Source organism: Tyto alba, unplaced genomic scaffold, assembly GCF_018691265.1.
Source record: "Tyto alba isolate M040663 unplaced genomic scaffold, T.alba_DEE_v4.0 Super-Scaffold_1, whole genome shotgun sequence".
NCBI lineage: Eukaryota > Metazoa > Chordata > Aves > Strigiformes > Tytonidae > Tyto > Tyto alba.
The window spans coordinates 23,188,317-23,214,330 of NW_024881261.1; the positions used below are offsets into that span (position 1 = coordinate 23,188,317).

The 26,014-nt window shown below is 38.6% G+C and overlaps 1 protein-coding gene across 1 annotated transcript; it reads left to right on the forward strand.

Moving 5' to 3' along the window:
- Positions 1–237: 237 nt before the first annotated feature.
- On the forward strand, positions 238–24,871 carry HELLS (helicase, lymphoid specific). The gene is made up of 22 exons (XM_032982128.2): positions 238–353; positions 698–819; positions 4,118–4,240; positions 5,587–5,646; positions 6,119–6,155; positions 6,240–6,304; positions 6,771–6,812; positions 7,599–7,823; positions 9,215–9,397; positions 9,661–9,804; positions 10,229–10,425; positions 11,111–11,207; positions 12,168–12,329; positions 12,715–12,857; positions 14,468–14,606; positions 15,922–16,005; positions 16,091–16,210; positions 17,963–18,079; positions 19,007–19,166; positions 22,274–22,370; positions 22,585–22,661; positions 24,311–24,871. Exons 1-22 carry the CDS (start codon positions 323–325, stop codon positions 24,406–24,408), a joined length of 2,523 nt encoding a protein of 840 aa, XP_032838019.2. The 5' UTR covers positions 238–322; the 3' UTR covers positions 24,409–24,871.
- The last annotated feature ends 1,143 nt before the right edge of the window (positions 24,872–26,014 follow it).

Genomic DNA, 26,014 nt, shown 5'->3' on the forward strand with positions numbered 1-26,014 from the left:
GCTCCCCGCTGGACAGGGAGCCCCGAAAGCGCTTCAGGACTGGGGCCCGAGGCGGGGAAGCGGCGACGCGAGCCGAGCGGAACGGAACGATCCCCAGCCATGCGCGGCGCCTGCCAGAAGTCAAGATGGCTTCCGCCCGGGCCCGGGAAGGGGCGGAGCGAGCAGCCTCGCGACAGCGCCGCCGCCTCTCGCGGGGCTTGGGTAGCGCGCGGTTTTTTGGTCTCGCGAGGCGTGCGGCGCGTGGTGAGGGAGCGAGCGCGGGAGTTTGGCGGCAACGCGCGCGCCACGCCGCCTCGCGCTGCAGCGGCCCCGGCGCGCGGCCATGCCGGCCCAGAACACGACGAGTAGCGGCGGTGAGAGCGCAGAGGGGGGTGTGTGTGTGGGGGTGTGTGTGTGTGTGGGGGTGTGTGTGTGTGGGGGTGTGTGTGTGTGGGGGTGTGTGTGTGGGGGGGTGTGTGTGTGGGGGGGTGTGTGTGTGGGGGGGTGTGTGTGTGGGGGGGTGTGTGTGTGGGGGGGTGTGTGTGTGGGGGGGTGTGTGTGTGGGGGGGTGTGTGTGTGGGGGGGGGGTGTGTGTGGGGGGGGGTGTGTGTGGGGGGGGGTGTGTGTGGGGGGGGGTGTGTGTGGGGGGGTGTGTGTGTGTGGGGGTGTGTGTGGGTAACGGTGCGCGCCCCCGTGGGTAACCGTGCGCTCGTTGCAGAACCGCTGGGAGCGGCGATGGGGGAGCAGGCGGAGGTGGCGGTGATCACACCGGCCATGCTGAAGGAGGAGGAGCAGCTGGAGGCGGAGGGGTTGGAGAAGGAGCGGCAGATGCTGGAGAAGGTGAGGGGGCGGCGAGCTGGGGCTGCCCGGGTGCGAGCACCGTGAGACCGCTCGGCGCTGGCTTGTGGGCAGGGTGTCGGGCAGCTCCTTTGCTTTCAAAACAAACAAACGTGAGAGGGTGGTAAGGTTCTGGGCGGTGACAGTGATTCACAGGCGCCGCTGATAATCTACCGGAGGCGCTTTTTTTTTTTTTTTTTTTGTAAAGCTAACGGTAGACTCAGTCAGTAAGAAGCATACGGCTTTTTATACGCGTTTGTTTGCAAGGTGAAGATTACCTCTTTGCTTTTGTCGTTCCGAGCCTAAAAATCTAAGGTAGTCGTGTCTTTAAAGTAAGCTGATTTCAGAAAGGATAGTATGTTCACATTCTGAATTTCTACCAGAAACATTAAAGGCAAGATTTTTTTTGTATGCCTACAAAGCATTTCTTTACTTCTTTTTGCTCCTTATTTTATTAAAAAAAAAAAAAAACACCAAGCAAACGACCCGATTAGAGCTCTTCAGGACACTTTTATAATGCCATTTAGCCTTTTCAGAAATAAACCCTGTTATGTGTTTCTTTTGGTAGCGGGTATAGTTTAGGCAGCAACTGCATCGAGGAAGTAGCCTAGCTTAAAATGCGTAGCCAAAAAGGATCGGATTTATGCCAGCTGCTCTCCTAGTCTGCTCTCTTGCTCTTCCCTGCACCCAACTGTGCAGGCACCCCTAAGCTGAGGGGAGCAGGAGCTGCTTGAGCTGGCATTGCTGCTGGGAGAAATGTATATGTAATTGTCCTGAGAGTTGATGTTTGGTTTGTGTGCTTCTGTTTACTTATGTTGCAGGAAATAGAGACTGCTTCAAGGAAATGATACATCTCTAACACAAATGACATAATCATTACTACGTTTAATTTCTTTCTTGCTATGAATGTTTTCATATCTTGATATTAAGCATAGGTTGATGTTAACATCTGTTTTGGAGAGACAACATGAAAACATGATGTTTCTAGACCTGTGGTGATAAAATTATGACGGTATCAGAATACTATATAAGGTATTGTATTTCAGGCATAAATATAAGCTTGAAAGAACTTGTCCCTTAAATGCTCTTTTGGGAATTGTATTCTAAAGAAGTATGATATTACTCAAAATACTTGAGAAATCAGTTTGTGTTTTTTCCAATCTTAAAAATTGAAGTGTTATTCTAAGGGCATGAAAAATACAATTTCTAAGGCTTGGAACTAGTTTTAATTACTCTTTCTATTTCATTAAGAAAAGTTGTGATTTATAAAGGTATGGATTCTAAGCTGCAGCATTATATGATACTGTAGTTAGAAAATCATGCTTTATTATTCTCCCAGAGGTCTCATAACCTTCTTTCTTGCAAACAGTAAGTCATGATAGAGCCTGTCTGAACTTTTCCTCAGGTATTCTGTGATCAGACTTGGAACTAAAAATTTGGAGGCAATGCTTTTGGACGGTAAGGAGGAAATGATCGTAGAGCAAGTTATCTCATTGCACAGGAAGTATTGAGGAAAGGACTTGGAATTTAATTTCTTTCACAACCAACTCTCTCTGTAACAATGTTATAATGTAATAGGGCTGGGGTTTTTTATATTCCCTCCGTTTCTTGAGACTCCACAGCCGCTTACCTCTAGCAAGGATATTGCTTCATTGTCCTGTGTGCTTCTGTCATGCTTGGGGACAGTTGGTGATCTTGAAGCTTCTGGGTGTCTTATGCTTGTCACTTCTGCAAACCCCCTGCCAGGTGATTTGTACAGCACTTCAACAAAGGAGTCACTTGCTCATTCTGCGGGCTGATAGCAAAATAGCACTATACAAATAAATAAGAATGTAGAGTGATGAAATAGAGTGGCAAATTTTTGAATTTTTCAGTCAGGTGGGTTTGGGGGGAGAGGAACGAACACATTCTTGAGGCTTGAAGGTTTGAGTCAAAGGACAAAGTGAAGAAATCATGAGTTCAATGCTGTTTGTAGTCTTCGAGGATTTTTCCCTCCTGAAATTTTCACAGTTGGTCAAGGGAATAGTCCTTCAGATTGCCCAGTTAATGGAAGGATGCTGTGTTCACTGCAATAAGTTTGCAATACCAATTTGCTGAATGAAGTATTTTAGTTTTAATTATATTCTCTCTTGGTATTGCCATCAAGGGGTGATTTTTCCAAGCTCAGATACTTTTCATCTGAAGAAAAAAAAAAAAAAACAATTGGGGAGAGCGGAAGCAAGTAAAAACTGTATGGAGAGTCATGAGAAGATCTTTCCCCAGGAGATAGATCTTCCTCTCATAAAAGAATACGGTGATAGCTACCTGTTAAGAATGAAATGGAGTACTACCTGTGGAAAATTAAGGTGTGATTTCTGGGGGAGAGAAACATGCTCCCCCTTTTTGGTGTCACACAGTTTGTCCCATGATTCAGCTAATATCCTTTTTCCCTGCCTGTCTGTTTAGTTTTAGAAGACTGAGCATGCCCTTCCCCCAGTGTTTCTTTTGAAGGCAGTGGCATAGATAAGCATCTTGTAAAGCTCTGCATCTTACCTTTCTGGGCTTTCTCTTTGAGATGCTAATTTATACCTTTTCTCTTATTTGATATCTCAATCTAACAGGCAACATTAGTTGAATGCAGGAGGGTAAATGCTTTTTTACTTCTTGTGAGAGTCTTGATCTGAGTTTTAAAGAGTAATTTGCAAACTTCTAAATGCCCAGCCTTGACTAATTCAACAGAAGCTACTTTTAAAAGCATGTGTGGATTTTGTAAGCAAAGGGAGCAGAAGTTACTGTTTTCACATTGGAAATTGACCCCTATGTAAATTAGGTATGATAACTTTGTAGCTGGTTGAAGATCTTGTTCATAATGAAAAACTACCTTTTCAAATGGCCCATGGAAGAGTCTCAACTAATTCGTAGGAAACTGCTGAATTTTGGGAGGTGGGGTGGTTTTTTTTTTTCCCCTTCCAGATTTTGGAGGCTGCACATAAACTTAAATTCCATTTTGCTCTAAATCTATAAATTGGAATTGGGACACCTTTGAGCCCTTGAATGCCTTGTGCTACTGTACTGGAGCTGTGCATGTTGCAGAGCTCTGCTTACATATGCAAGGGGATGCTGCCCTCAGTTACTTCCATCTTACAGCACTTCATAGGTACCTGTGAGTCCATACACTCACAAATCATAGGTGTGTAATGACTGGAAGGGAAAGGTGGTGTGTGTGAGAGACAACTAGTTACCCTGTAGAAGAACCCTTCTTTGTATTAAAAGTATTAACTCTGAAGCATCTATAAATACTTGACACCTTTGTGTTGGCCAGGCTCGCACTTCTTGGGACAGAGAGTCCAGTGAAATGCGCTATAAAAGGCTTCAACATTTGCTGGAAAAAAGCAACATCTATTCCAAGTTCTTGCTAACCAAAATGGAACAGCAGCAACTAGAGGTAGGTGTATTCTTGTCTGCAGTGGGGGTCCTTAAGATGGGTTGCCATCTGTTTGATGGTTGGGGTTTTTTTTTTGCTATCCAACTGTTTGAACTGAAGTAAAAATGCTGTTAAGATTGCAATAACAACATGAAAATGTACTGGAACTACTGCCCAGGAATGAAGTGATGCTTTATATAATATTCAGAATTTATTCTATAAATTACTAGATACGTCAGACTGAGAAGAGCATGAATTATAATTTAAAATCACAGTGTAAAGGTGGCACTTTACAATTCTTCTGTTGGCCTGAGTGCTAGGAAGAGAAAAATAAATGTTTCAAGTAAGAAACAAAGTTTAAGGGGACTTAAGGGGACTAGAAAACCTGGAGGGAGGATAGAAGATGCAAAGAATTGACAATTAGGAAGTTGTACAGCCTGTTTGTGTTAATTACTGAAGTCTGAGGATGAGTCATGTCTTCAGTGTACTAATATAGGCCTCCCTCAAACAAATTTATAAATTACAGTGATCCGAGGCCATGCTGTTCCCAAACAAGAGCTTCTGTAAAGTGATTTTAGGTGTTTTTTTTTTTTTTTTTTTTTTAATCTGTGGGCTGCTGAGCATTTAGATTTATGTTTATTTTCTTAACTGTACCTTCATGGATAAGCTTGTAAGAGTATACTTAAGAGAGAGGGAAAATCTTAGGAGAAGATTCAGGGCAATGATGTTCTCAGAAAAACGACACTGACAGACTAAAATACTTCTCTAGTTTAACTGTCAGCTTTAATTCATGGTTACTGTATTGATAGAATGCATGTTTCGGTACTAAGTCTTGCTCCATCCGATAAATACCAGGGTGTCTTGTCTCTTTTTCCAGGGCCCCTTTGTTTTCAACAAGTACAAATAGTAGATGGAATGAAAATCTTTATTTCTTAAAGGCATGAAAACTCTTTAAAGGCATTGGAGGCTGTTTAACATTGCTTTCTGTTCCACAATAAATGTAAATGGTAATGTGTAGAAGTTAAAGGGGAGCTGGATACATGGAAAACTTACTGCAATAGATGTGATCTTAAGGAGTTTGCAACTGGGAATATTTTTGTTGGGAGTGTTTCTAAATTACTATATTTAAGTGTTCAAAGTATTCACTGACAAGCAATTCAGAGCAGTTGCACTTTCTTGTCCGAGTTTTGCTTTATCATTTTAAACTATGTCAGAATAGAAGCTTTTAGTGAGATTGCAAAACCAAATTCTGGAGTATGCAGAACCCTACATTATCAACATAATCTATGTATATTATTGCTTCCTTAATGGATAGTTTTATTGTGGATGTTACTGAAATATAAGAAATGTGTGTGGTTTTTTGTTAGGAACAGAGGAGGAAAGAGAAGCTAGAAAAAAAGAGAGAGATGATGTTAAAATCTGCCAAGGTAAGATTAACTAGCTATTTTATGCAACTTTTTCAATAAAGGTCATTATGTCAATTTCACTCAAGGTAGGTAAAATAAGTAAGTTACATTAGCCAGTATTTGATTTGCAGGATCTATCTAGTATACTATATTTGTTTTAACCATAAGAAGACTGTTTAAAAGTGCTTAAAAATTGTATACCATGACAGTCATCTTAAGGAGACGTTTCTGACTAATTTATACTGAAGAAAATTATTTTATTTTTGTCTTGAGGTTTTTGTTTTAGCAGATTGTTTATTCAGCCAAGTTGTTGAATAAGTAATAAAAAAGAAAAGCAGGAACTTTTTTTTGCTGTATTTTTAAAAACTTCTTACAAGTAAAAGTGTTTCAAGAAGCTTTCAAAGGCAGTGGTTTGAGGCTGATTACATCTTTTTATCTGTGTCATGATAGAGATACATATGATGATGAAGCTTTTCCTATGTTTCTTTTCTAGGGTCAAAATCCGGTTGATGGCAAAGAGGAGAAATCAGGTAACGTATTAGGCTTTGCCTTTTGTCAGTACTGGTGTTTATAGTTTCTTTAGTGTTTGTATAAACTCAAATGTTATCTTCTAGGTGCAAAAAAGAAGAGAGGGAGAGACGATGGGACATACAACATCTCAGAAATTATGTCCAAAGAGGTAGGCCATAACTATAAGTAGGCTTGTCTGGATTTTGGTAGCACAAATCTTAACTGGTGAGGCAATTGCTGTGACATCTGTATTTTAGAGCAATATGTTCTCATACATTGCCAACAGAGATTATTAACCAACAGTAGTCTAACGTATGACTTTCTTCCAACACATATCTATGTAACAGGCAGTGTTGTCAAACCTGTAAAAATCCATGTGTGCTTTTTTTTTTTTTTTTAAGTCTTTGGGGAGGCAAGCTGTGAATAGAGTACATCAGGAGTTGAATTTTCAGTTACCCATTGTAATTGGAATGCATTCTCTGGTGTGTGGCCTTGTTTAGTTATTTGTATGATTAATGATGTTGTATGGAAAGCTTTTTAAAGTATCTCCAGATTCTTCCCATATCATGAAATACAAATTGTAGTAGCCTTTAAGATTGAAAAGTGTATAAGCATAGTTTTTTCTTTGTTTCCAGGAAATATTATCAGTGGCAAAAAAAAGTAAAGTGGAAAATCAGGTATGTTGGCAACTGCTATTGGAGTTTAAGTGTGTTAAGCCTGAAGGGAGGGAGGGCTTTTTGTACTTTTCCTGTAAATAAACATCTCTCTGCTAGATATTGAAGTCCTAAATTAGAAGTTTGAAAAAATGGTGTAGGTGAATGCACTTAAATATTATTTTCAGAAGTCCAAGGTGAAAACTTTTAATTTTTCTTAAAACATGGAATTTGAACCTATTTATATGTTATAGAACACCTGTAGGTTCAAAAATAAAGGAAATAAGAATTTACTAAGAAATCATGGTGGTGTATAGAACCTTAAGACATAGTCATTTTTTTTAAGTATTCAAGTGTGGAGGTAACAGGTCTCTTCCACTTCTGTTGTAGTTTAAAAGCTGCATGCATAGTATGAATTTCTTTCCAATATTCTCTAGAATCCACTTACAGAAGGGAAACAGCGGCATTAAATGTCAGCCACTGAGGGAGGATTTAAGTCTGCTTGTTTGCACGGGTAGAAAATGATAAGCCAGATTGCTTCAGTACCTATCACTGCTCTTCAGTTCTGAAGAGTAAAGAATACATAGAAGGCATTGAAATTTTTCATGTTGACGTCTACCTATGTAGTAATATTAATCCTAAAAATAAATTTTTCTCTCTTGTTGACAATAACTGAAAATAAATCTTTGTGTCAGGGGCTGGCTTACTTCACTGCACATTAAGACCGGTGTAAATTGGGCAAAAATATGTCTTGGCTGGGTTTTGATGTGCATTTCACTTGTCACATGTTCCTTGAACTTCCCTCTGTAGGATGAAAGCTCTTCTGACAACCTGTGTCCAGAAGACCTGCAGAAAAATGGAGACTCAAATAGCGTCATTAAGGATAGATTGTGTCAAGCTGTACGACACAGTGCCAAGCAATTCCTTGATCCAGTACGGAAGTTTAATGGACAACCAGTGCCTTTTCAACAGCCAAAGATTTTTATTGGAGGTGTAATGAGGTGGTACCAAGTGGAAGGCATGGAGTGGCTAAGGGTATGAACAATTGTTGATGAAATTGCATCTTTGGTTGGAAACAGAGAAATGGAGAGGACTGACACTAGAAGTCTGTGACTGTAGTTGGTACAGGGAAGGTGAAGGAGAGAGACATTTATTCTTTCTCATGGTATAGGAATCTGGTGTTACAAAAAAGTTGTCAAGCAGGAGATATAATGTTTCAGCATGGGGAGGGTGTTGGTAAGCATTTCTTTAGACTTTCTGGTTGATGTTCTCCACCTTCTCTTTCTCCATCTCTTTTCTTGTTGAACTCAACTTTCTTTTCAGCCTCTCCTTATAATTGTGAAAGGAGGACTATGCATACTGCTAAGGGGCAGTCTTACTATTTTTCTCTCAAGGGCTTGAATTAGGCCCATAGGTGTTTAAAGACCTTGTAGGCCTGACACAGATGAGTTTTTCCATTCTCTGCATCTTGGAATCTAACTAGTAATATTAACACAGTGTTTTACAAATCTTTTTCTTTAGCCTTTGAAATGAAAAACTAAAGGAACTTGCCATAAAAATTGCCCACATACATATTTAACTTCTATCTGGTTTTGCTTGCAAGCCAAATTAGAACAACTTTGATTTTTAATGATCAGAGCCAGACAGAACTTATTTTCATTCTGCTACTGATCTCATATTTCCCTTAGATTTTTTTTCTTTCTTTTTTACTTCCCCACAAGCATATATATCTTGTTTTAACAGGCTTAGGCTGATCTCACAACTGAGTGCCACTAAATTTGCTCTGTTCTGTCACTGAGAAGCATATAGGGAGGATGGACCTGTTCTGGGAAGGGAAAAAACAGCTTCCTGGGCCTTCAGTTATAACAACCTTCTTTATGAATAGCAGAGTAGCCAGAGAATACTTCTGTGTCTGACTGTCCTTTTTGTGAGAGGTTGTTCTGTCACTTGTCAGAATAGGCAGTATCTGCACAAAGAACTTTGGCTGGAGCAGCTAGTTGTGTTGGTCAGGAATTGCACCTTTTTCCAGTGAAGTAGCAGTACCTATAGAAGTTTCTTGAACAGATAAAACTGAAACATCATCACAACAACTTGGTCTTTTAGAGGGGGGAGCTAGGGGAATTCTTTGAAGCTGAGGTAAGTAAAAATTTGGGTAGTGTGAACTGTACTTGCAGTTGAAGTGCTTTTTGATATAACACTAATTTACATTCTTTGATACTTTTCTGATTTCTGCCTCCTTGTCAGGCACTTCATTGGCTAGAAGCATGTACAGCTACTTATGAATGTCTGGGGTTTACAAGATGCTTGTATTTATTTTCATAATGGAGAAATCTTACTCGTCTGTAATATAACATTCCTAAAGATGTCTGTTGTTCCTAAGGTGTACTGGCTATTTTGCATTTAAATTTCTTTTTCTGTGTATGCAGATGCTTTGGGAAAATGGTATCAATGGCATTTTAGCTGATGAAATGGGGTTGGGGAAGACGATCCAGTGTATCGCAACAATAGCGCTGATGGTAGAGAGAGGAGTCCCTGGTCCATTTTTAGTATGTGGTCCCTTGTCTACTCTTCCAAATTGGATGTCTGAATTCAAGAGATTTACTCCAGAGGTAAAAGAAATGAAGATTTTTCTTTTTCGAACTTAGGCTTAGAAGAACAAATTATTTAATTCATATTCTAACTTTTTGTCTTGAAACTTTCTATATAGAGAAGAATAGTTTAGTTGTGGTTGTTTATGTGGTTACTGCACGCTGTGCCATGACTTGCTATGTATTTACAGCCATCTGAGCTAATTATTTCTGTTTAGGTCTAAACGAGCCTAGTTCATCTGACTTCCAAACTTTTTTTTTTTTTTTTTTTTTTTTTTTTTCAGATTCCACTATTGCTTTATCATGGAGCTCAGCAGGAACGTCGTAAACTGGTTCGTAAAATTCATGGGCGACAAGGATCACTGCAAATCCATCCTGTGGTCATTACTTCCTTTGAAATAGCAATGCGAGACAGAAATGCCCTGCAGGTATCAAAGTTCTGCTGAAAGCCCTATGATGGGTGGAATGCCTCATCACTAACAGTAATGGTTTTGAATATAGTAAAAAAAAAAACCAGAAACACAAAACAAGTGATGGTGAGGGAGGCTTGGAGTAAAAGCCATACTTAGTGTATAAATATCATGGTTAACATTAGAATGGTTGTTTGAGCAAGATGAGTTTCTTGTAGAAGTTTTATTGTAATCACTTAAGCTTTCTAAATGCAGTCACCATGAAGCAGATGTATGGCATTAACTGGGCTCAGCTCTTCTAGTCTGGCAAAGTGAGAAACAACAGTAAACAGAATCTTTGTAGTGGGCAGTATTGGACAGTTATTGGTGCTGCTTATCTCATCTGGCACATGTTTTGATGGAGTAAAGCGAAGACTTACTGAAATATCCTTTTATTTTGTAGAACTGCTTCTGGAAATACCTGATAGTAGATGAAGGTCACAGGATTAAAAACATGAACTGCCGCCTTATCAGAGAATTGAAACGATTTAATGCAGACAATAAACTCCTGCTGACTGGTACTCCCCTGCAAAACAACTTGGCAGAGCTGTGGTCATTGCTTAACTTCCTGTTGCCAGATGTGTTTGATGATCTGAAAAGGTATGTTGTGATTTGATGGTGAAAACTAGTCCCCTTCTGTTATGTTTGGACATTATTGTGACTCTTTAATAATTAAACCTGTATCAGTATGTGAAGACCTATTTTATGGTATGGTTGTAATTTGGTATGGTTATTTGGTGGTAAAGGCTTTGAAATGTGTCTTGCCTTCCCACATAGTTGTTGCAGAAAGTAAGGAAGTAATTGTCAGCTTTATGGGTAGTGGAACCTCAACTCTGAGCAAAGACATGAGCATTTGGGAGGGGAGGTGTTTGTCTAACAATAAGTGCCTAGTGCTGCTTGAGATTCTCATAAGGTATTAGAGAAAGCTGTGTGAGGATAGCAGATGTGGGACCTGTGGGAGACAGATCCTTTTCTGAAGCAGTAGTGGGTCAGGTGGCAGAATGTTGCCCAAACAGTCTTTAGACTAATTTCAGAAAAAGATGCAGACTAGATTGAATATAATAGATCGTAGTGCTTCTTCTAATACAAGTATTTTCACTAATCACTTAAAACCTTAAGCATCTTAGTTGACAGGTATATTTCAGAAATGCCTCCTGTTCACACTATTCATGATGGATAGTAGTGCTTTGTTATTCTTAAATCACAGGATAAGAGGACAATTGTGTCCTTAAATAATGAAGACTAATATCCATGAAGTAAGCTATTATTTGTTTTGTTTTTATAGCTTTGAATCCTGGTTTGATATTACCAGCATTACAGAAACTGCTGAAGATATTATTGCTAAAGAAAGGGAACAAAACATCTTGCATATGCTGCATCAGGTTTTTACTTACTCTTTGTGTTGTTTCTTTCATAGTTTATTTCTAACATTGACCATTACTGAGTGTGTCAGTCTTGTTTGTGGAGCTGAATTCTGGGCCTGAAGCTTTTATTGTGGTGCTTCTGGACTACTTAGACTTGTGGGATGATTTGTTTTTTGTTGTTTGGGTTTTTTTCCCCCCCCAATTTTTACAGTACTTAAATGCTGAAAGGAACAATATACCTCTTTGATAATGACTCATTTTTATTCTTGGAACTGAATTGAGTTTAGTTAAACTTAATTGCAGCTGCTTGCTTCTGTTTGCCAAAAGGTTTAATTGGTATATTTATTTTTTTGAAAGACAACTTTGAGGGAACTTATGTAACTATTTATGTGTTGAACAGAATACCTGTTGGCAAAGTAGTTGTATAATATGCCTGTCTTCAAAACCAAACTAACACTCAAAATCTTTTTTTAGGGGGAGGTGTGGAAATAAATGCTTACAGAACTATATAAGATGATGATTAGAGATACAGATTGTATCTTTTAGATATAATTATTGCTGACAATTTATTATTTATTTCAGTTAAAGGTTTGGAGCTTTCCTGGAATAACTTGATTTAATAAATATAACAATGAAAATGAGCTGTTTCGTAATAGTATTACTTTCAGTTAATTAACATTTTTGGAAAGGTCTTTAATGTAGTTACTACTGCACCCTTATTAAAGACTAAAAATTTTTCAGTGGCAATGGATGTGGTGGTTGAACACGTGCATTACCAGCATGTGCATAGAAGTTACGAATTTTGGAGTAGGGATCCATATTAAAAAATGAAATATGGAACTTTGCAAATTAATTCCTTCCTTTAAATTGTCAAAATAGTATTATATCAGTAGACCTGTTTGTGTTGGTTTTTTGTTTGTTTGTTTTTAAAGTATCCATGTTGAAAGCTTTGAGTAACAAGTCTGCTCAACATTTCAGATTCTGACACCTTTTTTACTGAGAAGACTGAAATCCGATGTTGCTCTTGAGGTTCCTCCTAAACGAGAAGTTGTGGTATATGCACCGCTGGCAAAGAAGCAAGAAACTTTCTATACTGCCATTGTAAATCGCACCATTAGGAAACTGCTTGGAAATAATGAGGTATTTACTGATATGGATGTTAGGAATCTGCTTGGCTATTAGTGGTTTGTAGGCCAAATCACATTGGTATTGCTTCATTACCATTGTAACTAAACCCACTTGCTTAAATTTTTAGTCTGATCCTTTTGTTACCTATTTCAGTGGCAGTTACTGTGACTGACCTCAGTGGGCAAAGAAATAATAAGTATAAACATGTTCTTGATTACTTGTAGCTTGGGGGGGAAAAAGACAACAGTTTTCATAGAGTTGACAGTTTCTGCTGTAAAAATTTGGGCTGCAATCGATGCATATCGCTGAGATCTTTTCAGTATTGAGAATTCTTGGGTCAGCATAGACCTTTGAATCTGAAGCTATTTGCTGTTGATGGCAACGTTATTTCCCACAGGAAGAAGTAGTTGAGTTAAGTCCTACAGGTCGACCAAAACGCCGTAGTCGAAAAGTGGTTGATTATTGTGAAGAAGATAATGGTTCACGCGATGACTTGGAAAAAATGATCAGCAAAATGCAAGAAGAAGTAGAAAAAGAGAGGTGCCTACTGTAAAAGATATATTTTTTTTAACTATTATTATTATACTGAATATCTTCCTCTTAGTTTGCTTCTAGAGCTTTCCTTATTCAAACTGATCAAGAATGGTATTTCATAATTCACTATCCTTCTAGCTTTGATTTGTTTCTTTGCTTTTACCTAATGTTTGCTGGGCCATGATAGCAATGATTAGGTTGTACCATCACTCACTGACCCATTAGAGTTATGGTTAACTACAAAACATACACTCTTAGACCTGTGACCTTTGCAGAATCTAGCAATAATATTGCTTCTTGAGTCCCTGTTTTCATTAGTCATAGTCTTAGATAGGTCCTATGACAATAGCGTTATTGATAATCCCATAAAGAGCTGAAATGTCCTCATGTGTGAAAAGTAATTCGTTTGGGCTGTTAAAACATTTTGGCAGTGAAGAGCTGTGGTTTCACCAAAGCCTCAAGGTCTAAGATGGTGTTGGTTGCCAGCCAGGGAGAAACTACTTCATCTTAGTTACTTGGTAGTTGAAATTTCATTGTAATAGCTTAGGTCCTGCCTACAGCTAGCAATGAGGACAAAGAGCTGAATTGCTTGGCTTACTGCTAGGTTTTGCAGGCTTTGCAAGGTTCAGTTCAAAAGGTTCAAACCTTTTGTCTTCCAGTGTCCAATTATGTTCACAGGTATATCTTTCATTGGCTCAAAGACAGGAGAAGGGATAATGCTGGTGTGCTAACTACATTTAACTCATAGACTTTTATGGAATTACTTGGGAATACATGAAGCAAGGTTTGGGCTCAAGAAGGGAAGAGTAGTTGCCTTGCTAAATTTTGTAAAATACATAAGCTTAGCCTGGAACCCAGATGGCCAGCATGGATACTGCTGTTTTGTTGACAAGTATTGGCCACTTTCTGGTGATTAAGATCAGAGTTGAGGTTCGAGACTGAGGGAGCTGAGGAATCACGTTCATTCCTGGGTTTGTCAAGGTCTGTTGGTGGCTCACAATTGGTTGGAAGTCCCATGGGCATAAGGAAAACTAGGTTAATTGTCAAGGTTGAAATATATTTGTTTTCCTAGATTTTTCTCGTAGTCCAGTGTACTTTGCAAGAACAGACACTTAAATATATGTTTGTATTACTTTTATGGTATGCATGGATCCCTTATGCTGGAGATGGTACTTAAATGTGGAAGAGCTAAATAGCTGTATTTGTTATGAATCCTGCAGTGTGTATGTGTGGCCAAAATGGGATAAGTAAAGAGCTGATTTTAGAATAGCTTATGTATTGCCACAGGAGATCTGACCATCTGTTCTAGAGAGGGCTTGCTTCTGTTCCCTTTTCTACTGGGTGACTTGCACGAGTTGTTTTTTCTGCTTCTGATTACTACCAACTGCCCTTTTGTATTTTAAACCAATAATGGCAAAGTCTTGTGACTTCGGTGCCAAATGTGGCACTGAAGTTTCATCTGGTAATAGATTTACTAACTGAGGGATTTTGAAGACCTTTGGCACAGCATGTGAATCCATTGCTTGATTTTGGATTTTTTACTATTTTTCTTGTCGTTGTCTGTAGCATAATAAGGTGAAACTTTCTGTACTAATAAGATGACATATCTTTTCAAGGCCAGTGGTAGAAGTGAGCATTCCCATGGATTCAGAGGTGAACCTTAAACTGCAGAATATTATGATGTTACTGAGGAAATGTTGTAATCACCCCTATCTTATTGAATATCCATTGGACCCTGCTACACAACAATTCAAGGTACATATTTTAAAAGGATTATGAGAAAAATTATTCCAGGCACTAAAAAGCAATAGGCTGTGAGCTGATGGCAGTAAAGAATGACACTCTACCTATTCAGCCTTTGCATAGTGATGATGTAGTGTCCTTCAGTATGGCAGCACTCATCTGCTGGGAGCAAAGTTACTGAATTCAAACGGTACCTGGGTTCCGTTGACTCAAGGTGTTTTAGGATCTGCCTCGAGCTCTCCTCACAAACGTTAATTTTCAAAACAAAAATGCTGACCTTGGTGAACTGCTCATGACATAGATTGTACACACTACAGGAGGTATGGCAGTAACTTCTAAGTGTGAGGTGTTGAAGGGCTGAACCAAGTACAACAGAGTCGTGCGCTCAGAGAATACAGTATCCTTTCTCACCTTCACAAGGGAAAAAATCTGAATTATATCACAAAGGCCACCCGGTAGTTCAGTCTACACAAAGCAGTAGGCAATACAGGAAAGTATGAAGTAATCCTAATTAAAAGAATATTGAACAACTGGAAGCTACTTGCACATTCCGTATGTAGGCCTGTGGGCATGTGTAGTCATGTTTCCTGTTCAGTGAGTGATAACAGAATCAGCTGCACTCAAGAGCAAGCTGTTGAAGATTATCAATGTAAAGTCAGTGCATAAAAAGCAGATAGCCCAGTCTGGGTGATGAGGGGAGGGGAAATTAGTTAATGTGTAGGAAATGCAGACTGACAGCTGATACCACTTGCAGGAGCTAGTATTTGTTCAGGAAAATAGGAGTTCTCAAGGTGGCTGCTGTATGGCTCAGACCTGAGAAGTTTCTATATCCCTACTCTAAACCTATAGCAAGAATTCGATCTAACAAACTCTTGAGCAAAAGAAGGGTCTAAGGTATGAGTGTGAAAACTTGTTCTGTGAACTTTTGTCACTTGGATGTGTAGTTACTTGTCCAGCAGCGCTGCCTTATATCCTGTAGGTGGAAGCCTTCTGCATTAATATGAAGCTGGGAAAGCAACATCTGCTTTTCCATGTGGAAATTAAAATCATCAGAGTTTCTCCTTCCAGAAATGGAATGAAAACTGATTAGTTTTTTAAAAACTATTTCGACATATAGAATGGTGGGGTTTGATTTAGTTTCATCATGGTTTAACTGATTCAATGTGGTTTGCTCAAATTAGTGTCGCTTCCAATCTTACGGCTTTTAGTTAAAAAAATGGTACAAGCCTGTTTCTGTGAGAAGCTTTCAGACAGCTTGTGGCACTTCTCTGTCAGGGAAGCATTTGGTATCCTTCCCTCATATATTAATATGATCCCCTCTTCCAAGGTTGATGAAGATCTAGTAAAGAATTCAGGCAAGTTTCTACTGTTGGACCGAATGCTTCCAGAACTGAAAAAGAGAGGACATAAGGTAAAGCTGATGGTTTGAGGGAGAAGCGTAGTTGTCTCCTTATGACCAAAAAAAATGGTATTAAGGAATCTTCTTGGTTTTGTAGGTCTTGTTGTTCTCACAACTGACTATGATGCTTGACATTCTGATGGATTACTGCTATCTGAGAGGCTTCAAATTTAGTCGATTGGATGGCTCTATGTCCTACTCAGAGAGAGAAGAAAATGTAAGTAGATGTACATGCCCTTTTGGGCCTATGAGCAAATTCTGTTTGTTCCTGTGACACTGGAATATGATTTTGCACAGCATTTTGCCTTTAAGAGGCAAGAGACATCCGTGCTGCTGCTTTGATATCTGCAGCTCAGAAGTATTGAAGCAGTGAAATGTGTTACTAACCAATATTTTGGGGTATGCCTAGAATGATGGGTTCTTGGTTGCCCAAATGTGAAGTATTTAATATGTCTAGATTGTGACAGATGCTAATCCCAGTTTTACCCCTCCACATATTGTTTCTTAGCATCCAGTATGTGATGCAAGCATCTATGGGAGCATATGACAAGTCTAATGCTAAATAAAGTAGATTTCCAGGAAAGAGTTTTTGAACTTAGAAATTCAAAACCAGAGCTTTTGTACCTGGTGGTACACCTGTAACTTCAGCCTGAAATTGCACGTGGATTTTTTCTGGCTTAATCCTTTGTTCTTGCATGGTTGTAATGGTTTCAAATAACCACAGAATGCCTTACTACTGAGGCATGGTATTTATCATGAAGAGCAGCTGTGCAGGGTGGTTCTGGAAAACCACCTCTCTGAGGGTTTGCAGGGATGTAAAAGAGCAATGCATATATGGAGGAAGTACACAGGATGTATCTAGGGGATGTGCTGCAATTGCCGTCTGCTCTCCAAAGTATGCACTAGTGTTTATGAAGATAAGGAAAAACAGTGGCATGTGACAGATCATCAAGTTCAAATTGTGTTTCCCTTTGCCCTATTTCTTTCTGTGCCACAGTGTGGCTGAGGAAAACCAAAGCCCTAAACACTGAGGTTGCTACTGTTAGAGCTGATTCTTGAAGAGGAAAGGCTAACTAGTAACTTCTCAGCAAGCTATAGTGACTTTTATTAAGCTGGTAAAATTTTGTACTGCTGGTTTGTGGGGTTTTTTAGGAGTTGATTGTGTGCCTAACACACTGTGGTATGGGTACAGGATGAGAGAGATCTTCCAGGTAACCAAAGTTCATCAAGGGTCTTCCCAGCTCCATGATTTGCTGCTGGTGCTGATGTCCAGGAAAGCCCAGAGGATATGGGGCTTTTAGAGGGCTTGGGTAGCTGCTTTTACCTGTCAGTGGGGTGCCTCTGCTGTAATCAAATTGCTGAAAATTACTATGCACTTCTAATTTTCTACCACCATGTGGGTGGTCAGACTAAGTAAACTAGGTTTTGACTGGTATTGCAGACCTGGTAGGAGCTGTGCTAACACTTGGAAACATCTTGCAGTGACAGCAGGCTAGGTGCTGAGTAGGAGGACAGAAAGTTACTCTTAATTTTGAGGTAAGAGGATACAGGGTGACTGGAAGTTACAGTTAAGTTGGCATCAGTGCTTTAGATTGTTGCTTGTGTCAATAAGTAGATACGGGTTTTGGCTCTGCCAGATTGGACTGTGCTCACCTTGCTCATCACTGGATGGTAGCTTATGTGGAGGTGAATGTGATTTGGATCATACACCTCACTATAGTCATTTCTACTCTGTGTGTTAGACAACTGATGACTGGAATCATCACATAAGAAAATACAGCTGCTTCACTACTTGGTCTCATCCTGTGCCAAATGTATGCAATGTTTTTAAAGCCTTAGTTTGGCCTCTGACAGCATGTGCTGTATTTTATCTGTGTTCGTCTTCTTTAAACATGGGTCTCAAACTAAAACATCAGCTACGTTGTGTTTGATCCATCTGCTGTTTTTTAATAGATGAATTCTTTTCCAGATGCATCAGTTTAATACTGACCCTGAAGTCTTCCTGTTCTTAGTGAGTACAAGAGCTGGAGGTTTGGGCATTAACTTGACTGCAGCAGACACAGTTATCATATACGATAGTGACTGGGTATGTTGACAGACTGTTAACCTAGTGATGTGTGTCATAAAATGCTTAATCTATTGCTGCTTTTGATAATCATTTACTAACCCATTATGGTATAGACCATTTTTGTAACTTTAATGAGGTGTTACATGGAGATAACAGTAGTATGTGTAACCACGTTATATATGAAATATGCAGCCTCGTTTGAAAAGCCCTAGCTTACAGAATACAACATTAGAGTTGGTTTCCAAAACTAGCTGTTTGCCCCTGAGTTACACCAAAAGCAGGAAGGGTTTTTCCGTTACTGTTGAAGATACGTTTCCTTCTTTCGATTTATTATTTTAAGTTTGAATGTAGGTGGACCTTCTACAGGTTCCCTGTTGCCAATAGCTGCCATTTTAGTACTAGCCCCTGGAATTTATTTCTTCCTGTGACTTGCCATGTGATTTTAGCTAGTTAGGATTCTGCTGCTCCTGTGAGTCTGGAAGAAAGGAAGGTATGGAAGGAAATGACCGAGGACCTCTACATCTTCACTTTATTTTACTAGACAGCTCTGCTGTTTGCATGACTGTTCAGCTTCAGGAGAGCTAAAGCAGCTTCAGAAATGGCTGAAAACTTTTAAAATCCCTTTTCTTATCCTCCAGCAAAAAAAACCCATAAACCTACAATTAACACCCTCAGCTAAATTTGTGATACAAAACATCCATCTGTTGAAAACTGCAGCAGATAGTGCAGAAGCAGTCTGAGCTGGTTGGGTTACTCTGGTTGTGGAGCTAAACAGCAGAGCTTGTCTTGGACGAGTTTGAGTAGAGAGATGTAGAGTTCTATTATACCATGGCTGGCCTGCTTGTTGCCTCCGCTGACTCTGAGCTCACTACTGAAAATGCTGCCTGTGGTATGTCTCTTAAAAAAGGTTAGCGGTGTAGCTGATTTATTTCTTTATGTGCTCAGAACCCCCAGTCGGACTTGCAGGCCCAAGACAGGTGTCATAGAATTGGCCAGACAAAGCCAGTGGTTGTTTATCGTCTTGTGACAGCAAATACTATTGACCAGAAGATTGTGGAGAGAGCTGCTGCCAAGAGGAAGCTGGAAAAGCTGATTATCCACAAAAGTTAGTATCTTTCTCTTATGATTTCCTGTAAGCACGTGTTGCTTCTTCAAATCTCAAGAGAGAACTCTTACTGTTCTGTGACTTAGTACTTCTTCTTAAATGTAAAAAGCTTCATCCTCCCAACAAGTGGCTATATGGTATTACTTTCCAAAATGCATTCTTAGACATGTAGATGACTTCTGCAGCAAATTAAAGGAAAGCACTTCTAGTATTTCTGGAATCACCATGTTAAGACTACTTCTTTACTAGTAGGTAAGGAAAAAATGGTGCGATGGGACAGTGAACCTACTTGGAAAAAATACAGATAAAAGCAGGCAGTAAGAGAGTAGAACTCTGTGCTTGTTGACAGTTTGTCTGCAAGATGATAGTTTGTTTGACCCAAATGTTTTTGGACTACTAGCATTGAAAATGCTAGGGGTTAAATGTCGGAGTTGATTTATCTTTTTAAAATCAAATTAAATGAAGCAGAATATAAATGGAAAAGAAGATTCAGAAATTTCTACTGCTTTCAGTTTATAACAGTTCTCCATTTGGAACAATATGCCTACCTAGTGACATCTACAGCAGTGTTTTATGATGTGAACTTTAGTGATAGATGTTTCCAGTTGCACTGGTAAACTTGTTTGAGTAAGGATTAATCCTATTAAAGTTGGTAAAATGAGTAGAGACTATAGAAGGTTGATTTTTCGGGGGGGTTCCTTGCTTGATATTGCAAGTCCTAGAACTGTAAAATCACTGAAAAAATTCATCATCCTGTTTACATCTGTCTTGAATTTAAGGACAGTAAGTTATAATCACAGTAGAATAGTCCTGTTTGAGCAATTAACCAGTGCTGAATAGGACAGTAGTCCTTGATTTCATGTGCAGAGCAATGATTGTGTTCATGATTATATAGCTGGTCATACTCAAAAGTCTTTAGGAAGTGACTGGGTTGAAGTGTCTCTTAGGGGTAAATTTTTCTTGTTTGGATTTTATAGGAATCCTGCTTTGCTTCCATAGCTTATTCTGTTTGTGATATTTGGAGAGTAGTTCCCTATAGCATTTTCCATACAGTAAGCTCACTTAAATACAATTCTTCTAACTTTGTATAGGCTTCTGACAATAATTAGCCTTATACTAAACTTTAAAGTAGGTTAAGAACTTCTCATAGTATATTAAGGAGAAAAAAAATTCCCGCATTTTCATGAGAGTAGAAGGGGGCATAAGGGCCACACCTGTAACTGTCTACTGCACAGTGCACTGCTTGTCAAGCCTAAGATGTGGTTTGCTTCTGGTTTGGGATGATGTTAGCTAAACTTTTGTTAGATGCTTCCTTTATACTGGCTTTTCTTTGTAATCTATTTGCCACTGCTGTCTTGGTGTGACTGCCAGGACTGCTGTCTGACTCTTTGTAGGTGTGTTAACAACCAATTTAATCAAGAAAAATTTGGTTTTGAATAATTTTGATTATGGTCCAACCTGAAGTTAAAACGAAAGTGGACTGTAATAGTAGGTGTCTGCCATATACTAAAGTAGCAATGGGAATTGGAATTAGTTATACTGGAAGGAAGCTAAGTGTCCAGTTGGGTCATGCCTTCAGTTTTGCAGTAAGTTGAATATTTATCTTGGTGGCTATTGGTGAATCGTTTCCAAATCTTGCAGCTTAGGTAGGGATGTCCTTGCCAGGAACCTTTGAATCCACTGTGTAAGTGTAAAGGTAATGTAATGGATCCTGTAATTTTGAATATCTAAAAAAGTGTTGGAACTTCTTGGAGGAGTGAATGAGGAAGGGATATCACAAAGCTTACTTAAGTCAGGTCTTTCGGTGGTGTCTAACCATGCAGGGTGTGTACAATACAAGTACTGGAGCTTAAGAACTGGAATTTGTCAAAAAACAGAATGCTTTTTTGGTGTCAGTACCAGGTTACTTTTTCTGGCTTGTGCTTCTGTTTTATTGAAGAAAGTTGCCTAGGAAACTGTATGAGAACCAGTATGATTTTAATTAAATCAGTAGATGTCAGACTAAGAGGAAGTGATGGATGTAAAGTTCTATTTAAAGTGTTAAGTGCCTGATAGTCTTCTGTATTTTGATCTGTGTCACTATCATTGCAACCCCAAACCTGTACAGCACTAATTCAATGCCATATAGCTTGTGAAACTCTGAAAAGGGAGAGATCACATCACTGATAATGCATGACAGGACCTGGATCCTGTGTGTCACAGGAGATATTAATGGGGGAGAGAATCCCATAGCTCAAACCCCTCTGGGACTTGCATCTGATTTGCACTTCACAGAGAAACAGCCAATCCTTGGAGGGAGATGGGAAAAGGTCTGGGGAGGATTTCTGACATAGGAAAGAGCAACAGTGAGTGTGATGAAAGGGGTTGATGAAGAATCAATAATAAGATTGGGTGCATGTGTTGAAAAAAACTGAGGAAACTTGGCCCAGAACAGTAAGCCTTGCCTGTCTCCTTGAAATGTGCAAGACTGAGCTTGACTTCACCTATGCTCAGCTTCAGTTAAGTAATAATCCTGTATCATTATAATTTTTTTGGATATTTGGGCTGACATCCAGATTTGTGTGTAGATACGTGTTTTCATAGTCTCTTCAGGAAACCAACCCGTGTAAGGTGTATTATTTTGTCATGTCTGTCTAGTCCATTAAACTGAGGGATGTTCTCTCTGCAAACCATTTGTCTTTTACACATTTCCTACTTTATGGTTAATACTGCTTGCTTTGTTTCAACCAGCTTACAATACAAAGGGAACAAACTTCAGCATCCACCATCTAACTTTATTTACAATGTTTTTACAGTAAGTAGAACTAATGGCTTTTCTGCTTGGTGTGTGCGTGTGTGCATGTTGAATTGGTGTTTCAATCAGTTCTTCTGCATACTACAGCTAGAAGGTGAAAGGCCTGCATGTAAACTTCTCATGTACCTCTGACTTTTTTCACCAGTTAGGCTATTAGCAGATGGTTTACGCTGAGGGCTAAAACAATGAAACACAGCACTAGTTTTGATATGCAAGAGTAATTTGTTCAGTATGTGCATCCAGCATTGATTAAACAATTTACAGAATTTGTTCCTGTCCCTGTATACGTTCCTAAAATTTATCCTTTCTACAGATCAGTTTAAAGGTGGCAAATCTGGTCTAACACAGTCAAAGAGCTGCCTGGACCCTCAGGAATTAATAGAATTACTGAAATCCAGAGACTATGAGAGGTATGCGGATTTCCTATTTTTCTTGGACCATGAGTTTGTAATTTGCAGCTTGCAAGCAGTTGTCAATAGCTCTCTTGTCTTACGGAGTGGTATGTGAATCTTCCTAGTGGAAAGAATGTCCTGGGGATTCTGCTATGTGGGAAAACTGACTTCTATGCAATACTAACTGTAACATGCTTTTATCTGTATTGAGAGATTATTTCTTCCTCAACAGGGAGGTTAAAGGATCTAAAGAAAAAGTAATCAGTGATGAAGATCTAGAGTTACTCTTGGATAGAAGTGATCTTATTGGTAAGTCAGAGTTTTCATCTGTGCTTTTTCTGTTCAACAGTAAATTCGTATTTTGTAAGAGTCTTTTTATGTAGAAAGCTGCCATAGTTTCACTTCCTTACAGCTATGTTGTACGTATGAGGAAGGACCTGTTGGCCCCTTTGCCAACATTTCCAGTAGGATTTGCTGAAGAAGAAATAACAGAACTTTAAAAGTATCCCCGAAAACCACATTCATGCATAGCATGCCCTGAGCATACAGTGAATGAAAAGCATGGATTAGGAAGTGTCCTGCAAAGCAGCTTTCTCTGTAAACTGCTGTAATTGATCAAAAGAAAAATTATTCTCAGAAAATACTTATTTCAGCAAACTTGTTTAAAAACCTATTTTGATACTATTGTAATTCAAAATATAGTTAACATTTTTGGGGGGGAAAACTGTGCTTTTCAGAGTTACTATGGCTTGTAGCGGATCAAATATTTAAAAAACAATAATAAATTTTTTTTGAGGTTGTCTGCAAATTCTAGTGCTTGATCAGGCCAAGATATTATAAAAAAACCCTTAGTTTTTCTGAGAAAGGAAAAAAATTCTTGTCCAGTTCATCTAACCAGTAGATTTAGTATGCCTTGTTTCCTTCATCATCTTTAGGAGAAATAAGCCTCAAAGCATAGATACAGGAAAAAAATCAGTCATTACAGAATTTAGAGGTAAAAATGATAGCTAGTCTTAAATAAGGGTGATATATATAGTTTGAGTAAAATAACTTTTCCTTCAGAACTGTTGCTACACTTAAAACTTTTTCCTAGATTACCTAAAGAAATTGTTCTATAAAACTGCTTATTTCAGTTAACTGACCACTAATATTGAAAATTATTCTTGATGTACTGATAATGTGGTCTATCTTTACAAGTTCAGGCTGTGAAACAACGTGATTTTCCTTTCAACGCGATCTCCTTTCAAGTTGGAGATGCTGCCATTTATTTTGTGTTACTAGTGTGCATCATATTTATAATGGTTGCTTGTTCTTTTTTTTTCCCGTTGGCTCTACTAAGCCAAATTAGTATATTAAAATTAAAAAAAATACATATATTTATACAAAAATACTACTCTTAGCATTGTGTACTGAATATTTATTATGGCTAACTGTAGTTAATGCTTTAGAGACTGAAATGCCACCTCCCACCCCTGTAAGCCATAATTATTTTATATAAAGACAATACTTTTTCATTAGCTTCATATTCACTGGAAGGGCAACATAGTGATTGCAAGTGCTAGGAAAACAAGATGTAGGTGTTTTGACATTAGAAAATAATAATGCTTAGCAGAGCCATAGCTTTCTGTGTTTCTCCTGGTAACTTCACTAAATATGTTTACTGCGTTCTGTTTTTTTTCTCAGGAAAACGAGACTGTTTCATGCAGATTTTTAAAACTGCTTGTCTCCATTCAGATTTAGCTAGAGGTGTTGGGATTTTTTGTTCCTTAAAGTACACAACTGAAAAATACTGTCAACCACAAACTTTTAGTGACAAACTGTTGATGAAGGAGCAAAACGATTTTATCAACTTGCTTTCCAAATCAAAACAAAAATACATACAACTTTTATGTCTGCAATAGTAAGGTTGCAGACTCTTTACCAATTATTGTTGAACTTTTGTTTTGTTTTAATCCTAGATCAAATGAAGACCTCTGAAAAAATGAAAAAGGAAAAAATGGGTGTATTCAAGGTCCTAGAAGAATTGTCAGATTCCAATGCAGAATGTGTGTTCTAATGTGCAAATATGGCCTGTTGTCTTACAGGACAAACATATTACTGCAATCAGATCTTCCAGAGATGTCACTTACATACTGATGCTTTATGCTGACTTTCTTTAAGGCCTTGTTCAAATCCCTCATGTTCTTTCAGTGAATTTTAACATGTTCTACAGTATAATGCAGGTGATAGTTTCATATTGTAGCTTTGGTAGGCTCTCATAAAGAATTAATAAAATTAGCATATTTCACATTTGCAGCTAGCTCTTGTGATCAGTGGTAAAAACTGGCAAATTTCTGTTTAAATAAAAAAAAAAATCTTCCTGTGGAAGTCCTAAACCACTTTTTTTTTTTTATATGATGTCAATTATGGTTTTATTTCGAAGGGAGAGAACATGTTCCTTTTTTATCGCCAATGGTGTAGCTTTTGTTTTTAACTTCTGCAAATTATTTTGATTGAATAAATGTCTGGTTTGTCTTAAAGGTGTAGGGTTTTTAGCATATCTTCTTTGCTTATTGAAGTTTATGTTGTGTCCATTAATGCACTCCTTCCCTACTCATTTAGCACACTAGCCAATCACACATTTAGGAAAAAAAAAAAAAAACAAAACACACAAACCCAAACAAATTAAAAAAACCCAAAACAAAAAACCTAAACAAACACTAACAAAGAAGAAACAAACCCTAATCAAACAAAAAACAAACAACAAAACCACCACCATATGTAGCCTCTAAGACCCAGCTGTAAGCAATGGTTTTCAACTTGGGAGTCAGGTAGCTCTTAAACTTTCAGTTCTAGTTTGTGAAAATGTCATCTAGGTGTACTTAGAAGCTGCAGTCATGAAATTGCAGCCAGAGCTGTCAGAATTACAGTTGTGCTGGTTGTGCTGAGGCACAGGTAACGTGGAATAAAATAAAATTCTACTTAATCTATCAGACTTCAGAAACTAGTTTCCAGTCACTTTATGATCTTTTCTCCATAGAGAGTAATCTGTTAGGCTCAGTTAGAGAAAGTTATTTTATATTGGTGAGAGATATTTATCATTACCGCTAGAAAAGAACAAAAAAAAAATCTCTTAATGATTAGGCTAGCTTTGACCTTTGCCTGTTGAAAGCTCTGTCTTGCTTCTAATTGCTGAAGGCAAAAGTTTCTGAGGTTTCTGCTCAGTTACTTATTAGCTTCAATAATGCAAAGTCCAATATGTGCTGTCATGACATGTTACTTATATTTGTTGAGCTACTCAGCTGGTGGTCTTTATGCATTGTTTTATGCTACCAAAGACCTACAAGATGTAAGAGTAAGTGAGGTATCTACAACAGTATGAATGGAATCATTGTAAAAGTTTTAATAATAACTGACATAACTGCTTCCACCCAGGCTTACCTACTTTTGAAGACTGATTTATGCTCAACCTGCACAGCCCCCTGAATGTCACTGTGGGGCAGTATGGTAGAAAATAAAAATGAATGAGAGTGTCTGTCCCATAGCCATCACAGCTAGGATTTAATAATAATTGCTGCCTTCCTAAAAATGCATAAGCTAGCATTAATGCTAATGGTGGCATTAGTGAAATGTAGTCACTGTTTCGTGATGGGTGGAGCTTGGTGTTATTTAGAGGGACTTTG

What these genes read in the sequence shown, in the direction of transcription:
- HELLS (XM_032982128.2), top strand. Translation starts at nt 323, where the DNA reads ATGCCGGCCCAGAACACGACGAGTAGCGGCG. An exon ending in CAGAAATTATGTCCAAAGAG is followed by an intron (nt 6,305 to 6,770) that starts GTAGGCCATAAC and finishes CTTTGTTTCCAG; the next exon opens with GAAATATTATCAGTGGCAAA. An exon ending in AAGGCATGGAGTGGCTAAGG is followed by an intron (nt 7,824 to 9,214) that starts GTATGAACAATT and finishes CTGTGTATGCAG; the next exon opens with ATGCTTTGGGAAAATGGTAT.